General features: G+C 38.7%; 1 protein-coding gene across 1 annotated transcript in view; it reads left to right on the forward strand.

The window, feature by feature from the left end:
* LOC142495337 (sodium-coupled monocarboxylate transporter 1-like) overlaps positions 1 to 16,111 on the forward strand; it is a 29,924-nt gene extending 13,813 nt beyond the window's left edge. The window contains exons 7-15 of the mRNA XM_075600674.1: positions 1,845 to 1,974; positions 4,440 to 4,528; positions 5,947 to 6,056; positions 6,799 to 6,866; positions 7,481 to 7,567; positions 9,573 to 9,778; positions 11,953 to 12,056; positions 12,862 to 12,953; positions 15,791 to 16,111. Coding sequence (XP_075456789.1) covers positions 1,845 to 1,974; positions 4,440 to 4,528; positions 5,947 to 6,056; positions 6,799 to 6,866; positions 7,481 to 7,567; positions 9,573 to 9,778; positions 11,953 to 12,056; positions 12,862 to 12,953; positions 15,791 to 15,892 — 988 coding nt within the window. The 3' untranslated portion in view covers positions 15,893 to 16,111. The remainder of the gene's footprint in view (positions 1 to 1,844; positions 1,975 to 4,439; positions 4,529 to 5,946; positions 6,057 to 6,798; positions 6,867 to 7,480; positions 7,568 to 9,572; positions 9,779 to 11,952; positions 12,057 to 12,861; positions 12,954 to 15,790) is intronic.
* The last annotated feature ends 2,776 nt before the right edge of the window (positions 16,112 to 18,887 follow it).

Consider the following 18,887-nt stretch of genomic DNA (forward strand, 5'->3'; position numbering starts at 1 on the left):
TTGGCCACAATGGTTGGTAGGAGTGACTGTGGGTGTGGGACAATAGCCATGAGTGCAGGCTATTGGGATGCTTGCTTTATGAGGTGAGTTTTTAAGGTTAGTCAGTATTAAATCAGATAGGTTAACATCATTAGCAGGGGAAGAGGTGGCATGGAGGCGTGAGTGAGAGCAGGTGTGTATATGGTTGGGTCCAGGATTAGGAGAGATATCCCCAGCAGCAGGAAGGAGTAGATAGAGAGAGGGTGTGAATAGAGGATTTGTGGGGATGCTTTTTCTTGAGGGGTAAAGAAGTTGTTGGGAAAGAGGTGTATAAATAATGGTGCAGTGTATGGGCAGAGGAATAGGTGGAGTGGAGGGGAGATGAAGAAATGTGGATAGGAGGGGAGTGGCGAAGTTGGTGAGAACAGAAACATTTACAAAGATGCGAGGAAACAGTAAACAGAAAAAGCGACAGGGATGGCATAGTGAGATGCAAGAGGAGAGACTTCCCAGGTATTGAAGGATAGGAAGAGTACAAATTATCACAGCATTTGATGTTGTTGTTGTTGTTGTAGTAGTGTAGAGTAAAGTCCAGATCTTCCTGAAGTTTTCACCCCTAATTCTAACTCCAGTGTTAACTCCACAGACACTTTATATGTGACACTTCAGATATTACACAGCCAATAAAGACTCACTTAAATACTCTAAATCCATTCACATGACTAATAATTAAGCTCATACAGGACATACCTAGGAGTTGTTAATTAGATTTACGTTGCAGCTGGGGTTAATTGATAAAAGTATTCAGCTCTTACAGACATACCTGTGTGAAGAAATGAATCAGAATATTAGTCCAGGTATTCAGTATACATCCATGTTTAAAGATATTAAAAGATATAGAAAACATCCAGAGATGATAACTCCAAGTACTAACTCCATAGACACTTTATATGTGACACCTCAGGTGTTACACAGCCAACAGGGTTATGATTAATAGTATTAATCTATACGTGCTATTACATTTGAAATAGGAAGAACTAGTTGTTTGAGTGGATTAAATAGAAGAGGTAAAATACCTTTGTTTGTCTCTAAGGGTAAAGAGTTTTGTATGGTTAGAAGTGTAGAGAGATATTCAATATCACCATATCATCATTCTTTCTCAATGTTTATGAAGTGTAATCTAGTCGTGCAGACTGCATTATATGTTGTTAATTATGGCGTTGCTGGTTATCAGTGGTTATGAACATTATACGCAGTTGGATGTATGGTGATGGAAATATCAATTTCTGCCAAATGTGTATGCATATATTATTATATTTCCTATTCTTGAATTATTTGCTACCAATTGTAAATATTATGATGATGTACAGTTAATGTCTGCTATGTTAGCGTGGTGAATTAAGCACAGCTTTTTTATTTTAAACGCACACAGATATGTGTAATATGTTTATCATAATACTACTTATTTTATTCTACAATACAATTTTGCAAAGAGACTTGGCTAAGTAACTTGAGTAATTTCAGTTATAATAAAGGATTTATAGTTCTATTACATCCTCATAATAATCCCCTGAATTAGTCAAGCGTTCTTGAGGCTAAAAGCACGAGGGAAAATAGAACAATGTTCTGCTAGGAATAGCCAGACAAAGATTATACTGCCAGCATTGTTTGGATCTTGTTATTTAAATCTTGAAACACATATTGAAAATAAAATGTTCCCATTTACTCTCATGATATAGCATTTTACCGCCTATGTAGTATTTGCGCAAACAGATTCGAGTACATTATTTATTTGTATGTATTTGCCTTTGAAAAGTCTTTACCTAGCTTGTGAATGTGTGTTTTTTTTTTTTAAATCTCTCGAGGTCTCTGTATATAAACCTTATAGGATTATGGATTATTTTGATATGTGCAGTGCTGTCTGGGCTCATCCTATATTCAGTATACAAGGACTGCGATCCATGGACATCAAAGAAGATATCCGCTCCAGATCAGGTGATTAACCAGAATGTAACTTATTTATGTACTCTCGCTTCTTTGCTTCATGCTTCCTCTAAAAGTTATATGTTTATTATTCTTTATTACCTTTGTGAAAAATGCTCACCTCATTTTTAAGGTACATTCTGATTATCAGTTGTTACTAAGCTAAAGATGGGGAAGGTCATGTTTTTTATTTTTCAGCCAGCAATAAGGCTGAGAAATGTCTGACTATTTATAGGCAGGGACATCACTGCAATTTACTAGCTTGACTGCAGCAGGGCAGACGGAAAACATAGGCCAAATCACATTTCTCCACAGGCCAAACATGTGCTCTTGCCGTTGGATAATCATGTTCATGAAGTGGGAGATCCCCAGTGGAGGGGGAACAGTCTCTCCCCGGTCTCAGCTGTGCGCACATTTAGCTACATGCCTTCGCACAGCAGTAGCCATCCTACTCCGCATCTGAATATTTATATACAGTACGGTATGTCTAACCCATTTGGAGCATTGATTTTCAGTAATTTGGGAAACCCCAGCCAGGTCATGTATTGGGAATAACCAACCACAGTTCCATTCACATAGAAAACATGTGCACAGATATGTTTGCTGACTCATTGGTTAGTCCTAAAATCTAAGCTGGCTAGAGATGCCAGAGGAGCAAGATGAGAAACACTGCACTTATTCATATGTCCTGGGTGTTACTGTGGGGTTCTACTCCATTCACTAAAACATTTGTCTATTTTTAGATAGTCCTCCTATCAATATTATTTTTGTAATTCAATTTTTATTGTTTATTTAACAATATACAGTCACCTGTAAAAAATAAAGTAATACAATATATGAGTAGAAAAAAGCAGTAAAATATAGAAATACATCGGTAAGTATATACATAAATACATAATGAAAGTATTGAATAATTGTGTTTTTTTGATGAAGGTTTTTTTTTAAGTTGCCCATTGACTGCCAGTGTGTTTATCTATGCCCATTTCGGGCTATAGATAAATACAGTGACAGGCAATGCATTTTTAGGCAAATGCTTGTTTTTAATTGTTATGTTTTGTATTTTTGTTTCTTCTTTTTATTTAATTTGTGTGTTGTTTAGGTGATTGGTTTATTTAATAGTTGTGTTGTTTAGGTGATAGGTTTATTTAATTTTTGTATTGTTTAGGTCAGGGGTGCGCAAACTGGGGGGCGGGAGATTTTTCTGGGTGCGGGCAGTTGCAGAGGCCCTGCGTTCTTCCCCCAGGCATTTAATTCAATGCTGGGGGATCGCGTGAGGCCCTGCAACACTCAATTTGCCAGGATTCAACCGGCTGTGTGATGTCACATGACCCCGCAGCGTCATTTGATGCAAATACAAGGTGGGGGGGCAGCGTGAGACTTGGGGAAGGGAAGACAGGGGGGCACAGCTTCAAAAGTTTGCGCTCCCCTGGATTAGGTGATTAGGTGATTGGTTTATTGAATTTTTGTGTTGTGTAGGGGCTGTTTTTTTTAATTGTTGTGTCTTGTTGGTGTTGAATTATTTTTTAGGTTTCCCATTGACTGTCATAGTGGCTAATCATGCCCATATTATATGGGCATGATTTACCACTGTGCCAATCAATGGGTAGAGGGAGGGAGTAGTTGCCCTGGGGAGGGTGGTTAGGCTGCCCCGGTGGGTAGCTGGGTAGGGGGGTTAACCCCTTAATTACTATATTGGTTCCTAACCACTATGGTGATTAAGGGGTTAGGTGCTGTTAGTTCGTTTTTTTATTGTACTGTTGCTATCCACGGAGGACGTGGATGCCGATGAGGGTGATGAAGATGGCCTTCATCCTGACATGGGTAAGTAGAAGTTTCATTTCCTTTATGATGGCTGGATAATGTTTTATTTTGAATGGGCAAAGGAGCTATTATCCAGATTTGGATAATAGTAATTTTGCCCATTATTGTACTGTATGTGATGAAGGGGGTAGTGTAGGTGGGTAGTGGTGTTGTTGTTTTGTTTTAAATGTTTCTTGGAGGTAGAGGGATTGGGTACAGGGGGAATTGCCCTAAGAATGGGTGGTTAGGTCTCTCAGGTGGATAGCGGGAGTGATTTAGGATCAGGGTGTTTGCATATACAAGGCACCATCTCAGCTACAGCAACTATTTAGCAGACCACATAGTTCGAGCCCCTATCTAAGGGCAGTGGATATTTAGATCCCCCTGTTTTGTTACTAATAGGGTATATATTTATTATATCCCATCTTAGTTACTTATTTATGATCCTGAACATTTATTATAGCGTTTTAACATCAGGATCACCTATGCATTTAATTATCATTTTAACACTCATTATTTTATTTGGATACTAATTAAAGTTTACATTTTATAGAATTCATTAATCATCCAGGTGATGGACGAGTGCCCACACTAGGTTACCTTCTCTTGTTTAGTTTCTGTCTTGCCTATTGTACAATTTCTCCCTTAATGTTAAACAATTAAACCATGTTTTGTAGCTCATGCCATATTTGGTATTGGATATTCTTCGGGACTATCCAGGACTTCCTGGACTGTTTGTAGCCTGTGCTTACAGTGGCACATTAAGGTAAAGATTTGCAATGACAGTTTATTTTAATCTATACATCTTTGTTTGAATTATTTAGAATTAAACAAATGTAGATATGTTGCAGAGTATGATACTTTTATTAGACCCTCTTGAGCCTGTTGCACATTTCATTTAGAAATAGATACAGTGTATATTATACATTATATAAATGTATGTCTTTATTTATATAGCACCATTAATGTGTATAGCGCTTCACAGTAGAAATACACATGACAATCATATAAATAACAAATAATACAAATAACAGATCATGGGGATAAGTGCTTCAGACATAAAAGTAACATTTAGGAAAAGGAGTCCCTGCTCCGAAGAGCTTACAATCTAATTGGTAGGAGGAACATACAGATACAGTAGTACTGTAGGGCATACTGGTAAGTTCATCTGCAAGGGGCCAAGGTTTATGTATCAGGTGTATAGTGTTAGCCACGGTGCTACTCATATGCTTCTTTAAGCAGGTGTGTTTTAAGGTGGGCCTTAAAGGTGGATAGAGAGGGTGCTAGTTGGGTATTGAGGGGAAGGGCATTCCAGAGGTGTGGGGCAGTCAGTGGGAAAGGTTTAAGGCAGGAGAGGGCTTTAGATTAAAACGGTAGAAAGAAGACATCCCTGAGCGAAACACAAGTGTCGGGCAGGTGCATAGCGAGAAATTAGGGCTGAGATGTAAGGAGGGGCAGAAGACTGTAAAGCTTTAAAAGTGAGGAGAAGTGTGATACAGGATTTGATAGGAAGCCAGGAGAAGGATTTCAGCAGGGGGACGCTGAGACAGATTTAGGAAAGAGTAGAGTGATTCTGGAAGCAGCGTTAAGTATATATTGTAGGGGAGACAGGTGAGAGGCAGGAAAGCCGGACAGCAGGAGGTTACAGTAATCAAGATGGGAGAGAATGAGACCCTGAGTCAAAGTTTTAGCAGTCGAGCAACAGAGGAAAGGGCGTATCTTTGTAATATTGCAGAGGAAAAAGCGACAGGTTTTAGATACGTTTTGAAAGTGAGAGAGGAGCCGCGTGTGACCCCCTAGGCAACGTGCTTGGGCTACTGGGTGTATGACTGAACTTCCAACAGTAGTGGAAGGTAACAGTAAAGGTTTGGGAGGAAGTATGGGGAGCTCTGTTTGTGCCATGTTAAGTTTAAGTCGGCAGAGGGCCATCCAGGATGATATCCCAGAGAGACATACAGAAACTTTAGTCTGTACAACAGGTGTAAGGTCAGGGGTCGAAACGTAAATTTGTGTAAATAAATAAATAAGTAAACAAATAATAATGTATTTATAAAGATAGGATTTCTTCAATTATTTCCAAATGAAAAGTAACAATTCTGTTACAAAGGATTTCGGTTTATGCATAAGCAAACAACAATCAATGTCTCTAATCCATCCTAATCTATGAAATGTTGTCTTCATTAGCACAGTGTCATCCAGTATCAATGCATTAGCGGCTGTAACAGTTGAGGACCTTATAAAGCCGTACACTAATCTCTCTGAACAAAAGTTGTCTTGGACCTCCAAAGGAATGAGTGAGTTAGCAATTCAAATTATTTTCAATCTTATAGGCACAACTAAGTAACCTTTGTTGCTACCAAACGTCTCCATCTGCTTAATATTGTGGAGGACTTTTCCATCAGATTGTTTGGCTGTTTACCCAACATTGGCTAGGCAGGATTCACTAAGCTCTGTCAGTGGGTATTGCAACGCGATTCTGCATCAACATTGACTTGAGAGGCAGTTAACATGGGATTGTGGTGCAATATCTGATATCAGAGCTTAGCGAATCTCTGTGTATTGGGGATTTAATGGTGGAAATAAATAAATAAAAACTCATGCATTTTATGAATAAGCCTATAAGAAGGGCATGAGCTTTCAAGAGGTGTACTTTAAATGTAAATTGAAGAGCCATGGATATTGAAATGTCAATATACTTAGATGCATTTATAAAATACTACTATATACAATATATACACAATAAAGCATTCAGGATTGATTTGATTTATTTTTACTTTCACAACCCCTATTTGACCGAACTACAGTGAGACTCAAAAAATATGATAATTTCCACACTCAAACATTGACACGTTTTCATCCAGCTTCCCAAAAATGGCCATGTATGTGGTTCTTCTGCTTTAACACCTGACGCTAAAGTTAGTGATCATAATATTTATATAGTAAATCAGTTACTATTATTGTTACTTAGCTTATTTTCTTGAAACTGGACATATAATCCAAAATCCTTTTCTAACAATATGCATTTCATTCCTCAAGGTGCACTCTATGGTATAGTTTGCATAGCAATGGCTGGAGTGGCATCATTTATGGGAAGCGTGATTCAGGTAGATATTTTGCAGATGCTTAACAAAGGGACCAATTAATAAAACTAGATTTATACTTTATTATTGAAAATGTGCAATGTCTGCTGCACTGAGCATGTACTCCTCACCTTATAACTTGCAGTACTAGGGTTCTGAGATCGTATCCTAGAAAAAGGCAGGTCCAAGACTGGAAGTTCTACCTCCTGCCATCCTAGCTAGCAGCAGAAACTAACTGAATGGTTATGTTTGGTAGTGGAGGCTGAGAAAATGTGGCTGCTTAAGTGTATTGGATACAATACTGTTTTTATTGGATCCTATTTAGTACTTGAGAAATATCATTTCAAAGAGAAAGTTACATTTTACTCATTACTTCAGTCAGTGACCTGTGACCACGTGAGATGCTGGTGGAGGCAAAGAAAAATAAAACGTCAATGACACCTACAGAGAAAAGGGATACAATTTCTGATCACAGCAACATTGGTCCTGAAGTTTTATTCAATGGGGGAAGGTGATGCTTTCAAAGTGTCTACCCAGTACTTCAGAATCCTCTGTATAAACAATGCGTGTGTGATGTAGTTTTTCTATTCCTATCATTCTTCATAATTATCTCTGCACTTTTTTTTTTCCCCCTAAAGGCAGCTTTATCTATATTTTCCATGATTGGAGGTCCTTTGCTTGGACTTTTTTCTCTAGGAATGTTTTTTCCTTTTTCTAATTCACTGGTAAGTAACAACATTTTTTTTTTCTTTCAGTTTCACACTTTCACATGTTTTGAACCAATGTAGGAAACACGAATAGTTCACGCGCACAAATTAAACTTGAAAGCGTCAACTTCCCAAATGTACATATCCCATCAAATGACACGTATGGTAACAACATTTCACATTTGGATCAGACTTTCGATCATATAAGTTAAAGGACGCTTCAAAAACCAGTCCGCCAAGCATCAATAACTAAATGACTTCATTTTAAATGACTTCGTGTGCTGCTTTGTTGTACACGTCTTTGCAGTTGCTGAGACATTTTGAGTCATATTTACTAAGCGGTGCTATTCTACAAGACACCTTCCAGGACATTTATGTGAATAGGCCAGGAGGTGCCTTCAGGCTTCCTAAGGCGTCTTATGGTATACACCACTTAGTAATTATGGGCCTTTATGGTTTGTAGCACAATCTCCATATTTACCCAAAACAAGTAAAGTGCAACTGGTTATACTTGTAGTGATTAAATATCCAACTTTGCAGGCTGTTCTAAAGAGTTGCAAATTCAGTTTGGTTGTGATGGGGTTTATTTGCCAAAGTCTCGCACTGCAAAATCACTACAAAAAAGCCCCATTCAATATGTATTAAAGAAAAGGAATCCTGATGAGTTTTTTCTTTGATAAATCTGGTGTAATTCTTTGCATTGGTTTTGCAGCTGAGAAACTTTAGTAAATAAACCCCAATGTGTCAATGTATCAAGGTGTATTTGACAATTGGGCACAAGCCTGAAATCTGGAGGGTGACTATAGGAAGTAACGAGGAGTTATTCTATGCACATTGGTTTTAACTCAATAGCTGGAAGTCATGAAGCTGCGATTCGGGACATTGGGTCAGATCTGGACCTAGCTGTTATTTAAGTCAATGGCAGTTAACCCAAGATCAGGTGCAATGTCCCGCAGATGCATGACTCCCGGACAATATGTTGTGAAGCGCTCAGCTCTTTGTGTGTTTTGGCGAATAGTCTGCATCAAATCTAACCACCTTATTTACCAATGTGCTTAAGCACAGAACATGGCTGTGCAACATGATTCCTCTCTGGGACTTCATGTTTTCTCCCAGGTATACAGGCATACCCCGCATTAACGTACGCAATGGGACCGGAGCATGTATGTAAAGCGAAAATGTACTTAAAGTGAAGCACTACCTTTTCCCCACTTATCGATGCATATACTGTACTGCAATCGTCATATACATGCATAACTGATGCAAATAATGCATGTGTAACAGGCTCTATAGTCTCCCTGCTTGCGCACAGCTTCGGTACAGGTAGGGAGGCGGTATTGCTGTTCAGGACGTGATGACAGGCGCATGCGTGAGCTGCTGTTTGCCTATTGGGCGATATGTCCTTACTCGCGAGTGTACTTAAAGTGAGTGTCCTTAAAGCGGGGTATGCCTGTATATCATTTTTTTTTTATTATTATTTATTTTAACAAACTGAAACTGGGGTCTTTTTCTAACTTGATAAACCTGGTGTTGTTTCCAAGCATTGTACCAAATTTGATTGAGCAAATATTTAAGGGTCATTTATCAAATTAAGCGGTGGCAAATACCAGTACCAACAACGGTGCACGATTCACAGTATTAAAGAACAAATGTCATTACTTTCAATCTGATTTATTTTCTTTGATGAATGAGGTGCACTTTTTGCACCAGTTTGCAGATGAAGACTTTGGTAAACAGCCCTTCACCTATCACGCAGACCCTATTTTCCTATTAAGACACTTCTATATCAAGTTTGATCAATTTGACATCATTTTTTATTTTTAGGCAGACCAAGTATGTACCAGCTCATATCTAACAATTTAATTGTAGCATAAGAAATGGAAAAAAGTGACACAAGAAATATAGACGCGGAACCAGCCGCATCCCATAACTTTTTCTTTAACTCTGTTTTTTCATAAGTTAATTATCCACATACTGTAAATACAAATACAATACAATCTATTAATGCGATTGCAATCTGCAGGGTGCGATTGTGGGTCTTCTGGTTGGATTTGCCATGTCACTATGGGCTGGATTGGGAGCACAGATATATCCCCCACTTGCAGAGAGAAGTAGACCATTAGACCTCTCTACCGCAGGCTGTAATTTCAGCACCATAGAGAGCAACTGGACTTCAACTACAGAAATGACAATGTTAACCACTCTGATGCAGCCTCAAGTCAGTGAAAGGTATTTTAAATTGGTTACTGTGGACTTTCCCTTTGCCATACATTTTGTACATATGAGTAAGGCTGGTTTTACAGTAGCAGCGTCCATGCATGCATGCATGCGTGCGCGCGAGAGCTACAGCTCCTGCACGTGAAACACACATTTTGTGTGTATAGCGTTCAGTGCTGTGAGCAACAGATGGGCGTCACTGTTTCCCAGACGGGCTCTGACTCCTATTAATATAAAACTGATTTATCACTTGTGCATTTAATTTTTTAATAAAAAACAGTACTCTTATTTCATTAGTATGTATACCTTCCCAAACAGCATAACACCCCACTGAACCCTAATACCGGGAGGCAAGACGTTCCTATACTTGATACCAGCCACATTTACTAACCTTCATGTTTGTACAAGTTATTTATTTATCCCTATTCTGTTGACACCTATGAAAGCTTCACAGCCTATTGGTTACTGGAGTGTGACGTCAAGCGACAGCAGCGCGAAAAGACACTTTTCAGAGTCTTTGCTCCGATCTGCTGGCTCTGCGGTCACTGCCGTGCGCGCGCGGCCAAAGTATATAAAGTCAGTCTTAACACCGCCAATTATAAGTGCCGCGCTCGCGCACAGCGGAGCAAGCGTGCGCACTATATTACGGGCCTAGGGGGTTTATACTTTACCTAAGAGACATTCATTTCTGATCTGATGGCGCCCTCCAAGGTTGTGAACTTTTGTTGCAGCCCCAGGTATTTTGCCTAAACATTGATTGAGTTTGTGATGGTTTATTCTGTCATTGGCATGAAGGATTAAAATGCTAATAAACTGGTGGGTCATAGAATTTTCTCCATAGGTTTTGAAAGTATTTAACTGATCATACTGTACAAGTAATTCATTATCAAAGGTTATGTAAACACAAACAGCTTTGAAATGTAATCATCCCACCGCCTTTAAAATTAACTCCCATAAAAGATGATATTTTTTAGGCTGGTTACATCCTATACCTCACCAATTCCTGCTACTTCTTTTAATATAGCGATTGGAACCTGTATCCTTCTCCTTGTCAGTCACCCCCTTTTCCGACTGTCCCTCCTTAAGTCCATCCTAAATGCTGCTGCCAGGCTCATCTACCTCACCAACCATTATCAGTTTACCGCTTCACTGTGCAAATCCTTACACTGGCTCCCCATTAGAGATTCGAACATTTTGGGGGCGAATTTGGATCCGCAGCGGATGGGCCAGTTCCTTTGGTGCATGGATTTCAGCAGATAAATCTCCAAAAGAGCAATTCGCTTTTTGCATTATTATTACCAATACACTCCACAGATTCCGCCACTTGTGGACGAATTTGTAGAATTCAATATGCGAATTTAGCAATGTTAAGATTCTTAAAAATCCGCCAGCGGTTTGCTGAATCCATGGATTGGATTCCACAAATCGTCCACAGGTTGTATCCAATAGTGTTTTTTGCTGAATCTGCGCAGATTAAAACCGACCAAATCTGTTTTCTGATTTTACACCGCTAAACGGATATTGGGGGGAGGTGGGGGTGAAATGCGAGAAAATCTGGGAAACGGATTTGGGCGGATTCTCCCATCTCTACTCCCCATACCGAGCAAAATCAAAGTCAAGGTTATGGTTCTCGCCTACAAATCTCTCCATGACACAGCCTCTCTACATTTCCAATCTAACCCCCAAGTACTCTCCAACATGCAATCTCCGCTTGGGTCATGACCTTCAGTTCATCTCATCCTTCACTACTTCCTTTCATACCTTGTCCACCAGCTGTGGAACACCTTACCCTGCATGATCAGACTCTCCACCACCATTCACACTGTCAAAAGTTCCCTTAAAACACACCTCTTTAAAGAGCCTTAACTAGAAACCTCCAGACAAACCTATGGTTAATACCATGCTGAGTGGCCTTATACCACCACCCATCCTTGTGTCATTACTCTTGTACACATTGTACGGCGCTGTAGAAAATGTTGGCGCCATATAGATAAAAGATAATCATACAGCTCTCTATTGATAATTGTTTATATTCAAATCTGTTTTTCTTTCAATAAAATTAGACTTTAGGAAATTAAGCATTTAGAAAGCTGGCATCAACCATCCTTTGATATTATAATAGATAATCTCATATTTCCCTAGTGAGTGAATCACGTTTCCATCTCTGATATTTTGTTTCTTCATAGGCCTGTTCTTGCTGATAACTGGTATTCGTTATCCTACTTATACTTTAGCACGCTGGGAACCCTTGTGACTCTATTTGTTGGCATTATTGTCAGCCTTTTATCAGGTAGGCACGGAAGCTTTACGCTATTTTTTATTGGCTTCATTTACAGTTTTCATGGTTGTGCTTGTACATAGCAACAAATCTGACTTTCGGACTCAAAATCTATAAAGTACTTAAAAAAAATAAAGACACTGCAAGACTCAGTGAATTGTGCCCTGTCTCTGGTGCGTTCTTCCCATAAGTGTTTATTAACCCCTTTCGCTGCCAGAGATGCCAGCAATGTATTGAAAGGGGTTCAAATCCATCTCTGTCCATCTATAAGGCTCAATTGAAAGCCTTTTCAAAAGGGGGAGGGAAGGGTTGTGATGCTCTGGTGCTGAAGCTCTCTATTTGGCATGGATACATTCAAAGTTTCACAAATGCAAGTTTCACAAATGCATCTTTCTTTAAAGAATCCTGCAAATTAATTTGCTTTAAAAATAGCAAACGGAGAATATTCCCACATCTGTACTCATGGGCCTGTACTGTACACACAGTATGCCTGGGAATCTACTAATGCAGGCGTCGGGAACCTGCGGCTCCTGAGCCGCACGCGGCTGTTTCTGCATCTGCTTGCGGTTCTCCTCCCACCCACGCAGTGTCGCCGCTCTCCAGCTGCGGGCCTGTACTGTGCTTACAGTATGCCTGGGAATCTCCTAGTGACTGTGACCCAGTTCAACACGTTCCTATTTGGTTATACGTTAATAATGCTCTAAGCTTTGTAGGCTTTGTAAATCATTGTGTTGCAATATAGGTTATAGTAGTTTTAACAGTTTAAATTGCCAATGTTTCTTAAAAGCTGCTTACATGTTAACATATAATCTTGCAGGAGGATTGAAGCAAAATATAAACCATGATTACCTTTTTGGAAGACAGGATTTGTCGTTTGATATCTTCTCATCATGTTATAAAGATGATAAAGTAAGTAGACTTGTCTGTCATAGGTGTCAATATAATACAGACAACAATAGTGATAGCAGACAGAATACTGGGAATAGTAAAGGATAAATAGGTACAATTCAGACATGTTAAAACAAACATTAAAGCAACAAACCTCCAATTTTTTTTGTAGGATGGGGTCTCTTGGGGGGTGGTGACCCCGATAGTGAAACCATGCTATTTTCAGCTCCAGGGTCCCACCGGGTTTCTGAGATAATTACCAGTAAAATTAACAGGTCTGTCCTGTGAGTCCGGTGTGTCAATTTTATGGATTAACGTTAAAAAAGAGGTGATGATACTGAAGCCATTGGGTTGTGTTACCATGTCTGTAATATTTCACCTAATAAAATCAAAGTTATAAAAAAAAATTAACAGGTTTAAGTCTCCCTCCCAGGGCAAACAAAATGGCTGCCAAATCTCAGGCCAATAGGAAATTGCATCAGCGACTTCCTATTGGTTTGCAATTTAAATCCCCTTGAAGAACCTAGCAAGTAATACTGGTAACTACATCAGTAAGGATCTTGGTTACTGGGAGGTACCTGCGCTGAAGAAAGCGTGACTCAACTCTGGAGGACCCCATGTTACAAACCTGCAATAAAAAAATTTTTTGTGCAAGTTAGCTTCTTTAAAAAGTTCTGCAAAATATACAGTACAGTATACACAAATAGAAAAATATACATCGTGTAAAACTGTCAGGATGCTCACACTATTTATGCTGCAGAGTGCAGATCATGATGAAAAATACAACACAAAACATTTGTAAACGTGTGAGGATTTTCTTTTCTCATGAATAGTGATAATAAGCATAAACTACTACATCATGTATCTTACTGCAGAGAGACTGCCAGAAGCAGCATGTAACGTGTGGTGCTTAGATTGCTGCATGTGATGATGGTCAAAAGCAGGGGAGTGCAAACTTTTGCTGCTGCGTCCCCCTGCCTTTCCTCCTCTGGTGCTCGCGCCCCCCCCCCTAACCTTGATGCGGCATCAACTGACGCCGCAGGGTCATGTGATGTCACGTCATGTTACCCGCAGCGTCATTTCACGTGTGTGATGTCACGTGACATGCCCAGTGGTGTCATTTGACGCCACTTTGCCATGGACACGAGTGACGCCGGTAGAGTCAAGGTAAGTTTATAGAAGCGTAGACCTCAGGCGATCCCCCATCATTTAATTTAAATGCCTCGGGGAAGACCGCAGGGCCTCTGCAACTGCCTGCGCGCGCCCAAAAAAAATCTGGCGCGCCCCCCACTTTGTGCACCGCTGGTCTAAAGCCTCTGTTCAATACCAAAGTTGTTTCCTTCCTTCATTCTTCCCTGGGACTGACGCACATAGTTAATTCCTGGCTCCTTGCTTATGCTGTGCCTAGATAATAATTACATCTACCACTTTATTCCCTTGTTCAGTAGTACCAATTTTGTCTCTACTTGTCTGCCTTTCTAGAAGAACGTTAGGGGTTCCACTTCAGGAAAATGGAAACAATATATAAAATAATAGTATACCAACAGATGTAGCAAAACAAAGATAGTTTCGAATACATTTATTTAACATAAAAATAATGCTCTTGGAACTCTGCTCAGAACACAAGTCCAGTTACACTATTCCAGGCTTTTTACATGGTTGGAATATTCACGAGTCCCAAGGTACCCTGAATAAGTGTAAACAAACCACGAAGACTCAAACCAGCACACCACTCCGCTTCCAGCACCCTTGTTATACTTGCCACACCATGGATCCAGAGGCCCCTTTTCTATAACTTCAATGGGGTTTTCCGTTCAATAGCGCCGGGTACGCACTCTCACAGTTTATAAAATAAGGGCCAAATACTGAAAACCGCTGCTTATATATTTTCTTTACTATTGTCAGACTCAGAGTCAGTTTGGATCGCTGCCCGGGTAACCAACAAAATACAAACGTGTCCTGATTCATTATATAAAGTTAGATACGTTTCACAAACACTGTACATTGTCCTGTCTCATCTAAAATTGCAGAGGTTCACAGGCACCTTAGATTGTCTCAAAATGCCACAATTCCTAATATAATTTAGTAGCATACTCCTTACTCTTTGTTACCGTGTGGCTCCAACATACAGCTGGTCCTACATTTAGTATAGTATCCAAGAGTCACAGGTGGCTAATCTCTCATGCCTTACTTATAGTCCACTGCTTCATTCTGCTTCATCTAGTTGTTCCCGTAATAGTCTTCTTATGATTTATAAAAATAATAAATGGTTGGGAATATTTTTTTTTGGGGTAGACGATGCTTAAATATGTAAGTCCTAAGTCTATCAACGTCCTTTTTTGTCTGGAGAAGATGGCTGTGTTGTCTTGAAAGCTTGCATTTTTAAATATCAGTTGCCTAATTTTTGCTTGCAGGTAATACAGTATTAGACAACAATGGTTTCCATCTTTGTTTATTGGACAAACATGGAAATAATTAATGTGTGTATCTCTCTCTCTCTCTCTCTCTCTCTCTCTCTCTCTCTCTCTCTCTCTCTCTCTCTCTCTCACAAATATATATATATTTGTGCAAAATTCAACGTATAACTATAAAGTAATTTTATTTATGAAAAAGCAATCTCAAAACATCATTTAAGACATCACGTATGTATACTTTCCATGTTCATGCAATAAGAGTTATAATAAATCTTGCAACCTGCAAAGACAAAAAAAACAACAACTTCTGTATCTAGCATTATTATACAGCGGGAAAAAACTACAAAAAAAGGTGCAATGCATTTTTAACTGTCACAACAGTATGCTTAAAATAATGACTGTCACAGAACACTTTGTTACGTATTATAACATTTGTTTTTTCAGGCTGAGAAAATTCAAGGATTGAATTGGAAACCTCAACCAGATCAAGGTCATGACAATCCAGGATTTACAAAAGATAACATTGGCCTTTCAGAATTCAAATAAATATATATAAAGGACCCATGAATTAATTAAATATTTTGACTGACTAGTCAGCATGTAATGTACATTATTTGATGAAAGAATATCAAAGAATTGGTCATAAGAAGAATTCTGCATAAACAGGCTTTGGATTGTACAAACTTTTAGACCATTGCATGTTTAGGTTATGTTGGCATTCCAATTAAAGAACATGTGTATGAGGGGGTGGAGAACACATCAGCCACACCTTGTGAGAAGTAGGGATGAATCTCCGGGAAGCGCAGGGATATGTGAAAACAAAAATGTATATAGATAGTGCAATATTGCTGTGACAAATTAAATAAATTGGCTGATCTAATGCAGATGTACTCACAAGTGTGAGAAGGTTAAAGGCACATAAAGGTATCTTTCCCAGAGTATGGATGTCACACTGTATTCAGGAAATCAATCTCAGCCCCATATAGAATCCAAGAGACCTTAGAAAAGAAGACTGGACATAGCGCAGACTGTATACCAAGAATTTATAAAAGGTACGTAAAAGGTATTACACTCACATGATTTCAAAAGTTTAAAAGCATTTCGATCACACGCAGTGGATCTCAGCAGCCGGATAGATGGTGTATCTGGTTCCCCTCCTTCCGTGGCGTGCGTGTCACTGGTTTGCGTTCCAACTGCACAGGAAGTGATGTCATCGGCTTCCAGGGGTTCCGGCCAGTAGTACAAACGTCACTCTACGCGTTTCATCTCATCGATTTCATCAGGAGTGACTTTGTGATGGATGTGGGATGCATATATACCCCTAGCTTTGTTCCCATTGGTGAATGGCTAACTAGATTATAATTGGGTTAACGATTATACTGAGTGGATACACATGAGATAGAAAGAGACATATAATTAATCCCTCTACATCTTACATATGCAGAGGTCCAAAAAATAATACAATCAATCAATGTTGAAAATTTAATGCAGAAATGTATCTTTAAAAATGCTAATGCATAGATATAAAAAATGTTTAAATAAACATTATAAAAATATAAACATAAAAACAGGTATATATGAAATAAATAGGCAGTAAGTAAAACAATATAATTCAGAACAGGGAAACTAGCTAATTATAAAGCATAGTTGATTCATAGGAATAGATGAAATCTAATGTGGAAACAAGAAACAGGGCATAAGTAACATTATAGAAAAGGGGAGACTCAGACAGACTCAAAATAGAATTGCAGTCTTTGCTTGAGGATGGGAGAGGACGGGGAATACTGGAAGAACATGAGTTTCAGTTCCTAAATGTTGAGGACCCAGTATTCCCCGTCTTCTATTTTCTACCAAAAATTCATAAGAACCTTACACACCCACCGGGAAGACCAATAATTTCAGGCATAGGGTCACTAACTGCCAATCTGTCTGAATTTATCGACAGTTATTTACAGGATATTGTAAAACAACAAAAATCTTATATCAAAGATACTAGAGACGTAATTATGTTTCTCAGGGATATCCAATGGCAGGATAACTATATATTGGTCACCACAGATGTAACAGCACTATATACATCTATAAGACACACTGATGGATGTAGGGCTGTCCAATTCTTTCTGGAAAAAGAAGGGAGAATTCCAGAAGCACAGATAGAGTTCATTATTAAATGTATCCAATTTGTTTTGAATAAGAATTTCTTTTGGTTTTGTGATGAGTTTTTTCTGCAATTATGTGGAACCGCTATGGGGACCAAATTCGCGCCCAGTTATGCGAACTTACTAATGGCCCTTTGGGAAAATTTGTATATATGGTCCTGGGCAGGTCTGGATGCGAATTTGGTAACCTGGCGGAGATTTATAGATGATATCATTTTTGTGTGGAAGGGTACATTGGAGGACCTAGATCTATTTCTCCAGTACCTCAATAATAATGAGTTTAATCTTAAATTCACTTCCACCATGAGTAAAACATCCATAAACTTTCTGGACCTTACCATATATTTGGATAACAATGTTATTAAAACAAAAAAAAATTTCAAAGACGTGGATGCTAACAACTACATCCTACAGTCTAGTTGCCATTTGAATAAATGGATTAATAATATACCATATGGTCAATACTGTAGACTGAAACGTAATTGCACGGATAACAGTGTTTTTGAGGAGCAATCCAACGTGCTGTCCAGAAAGTTTGTGGAGAGGAATTATAATCAGGATGTCATCCAGAAAGCTCTGGCTAAGACCAAGTGTACATCAAGAGAATCTATGCTGGTCCCAAAAGTAGAGGGCACTAATAGTGCACTCATCAAGGTACCATTTGTTACACAATACAATAGAGATGCACATAGAATTAATAAAATACTAAACTCTCACTGGCCTATTCTTAAAAATGACCCTATCTTAGGAACTCTTCTACCTGACAAGGTTCAAATGATATATAGAAAAGCACCTACTGTAACATTAAAAATAAGGTAGCACCAAGTGCACTAAAAAATGTTAGTTTAAACAGCAATCTAACCTGGTTGGACCCCCCGAAAGGTTTTTTCAATTGTAAATACTGTACTGCCTGCAAATATAGCTCTAACATTATTGATAGCTTTCATTCTAATACTACACAAAAAAGCTACAAAATAAAACAACATTTAAATTGTAGGTCTAATTTTGTAATCTATTTACTAGAATGTGAATGTGGTCTACAATATATTGGGAAAACTATAAGATCTTTAAAAACCCGTATATTGGAACACATAGGAAACATAAAAAGAAAATTGACCACACACAGTGTTTCAAATCATTTTTATTTATCACACAATTCAGATCCTAAAGGGTTAAAATTTAAAGCTATCGAACAGGTTATGCCTCACTGGAGAGGGGGTAATAGAGATAAAGCACTGATAAAAAGAGAATCATATTGGATGTTCGAACTAAAAACCATGTCTCCTGCTGGTCTGAATTTGGAATTTGATTTGAAACCTTTTCTATAATGTTACTTATGCCGTTTCTTGTTTCCACATTAGATTTCATCTATTCCTATGAAT

Source organism: Ascaphus truei, chromosome 5, assembly GCF_040206685.1.
Source record: "Ascaphus truei isolate aAscTru1 chromosome 5, aAscTru1.hap1, whole genome shotgun sequence".
NCBI lineage: Eukaryota > Metazoa > Chordata > Amphibia > Anura > Ascaphidae > Ascaphus > Ascaphus truei.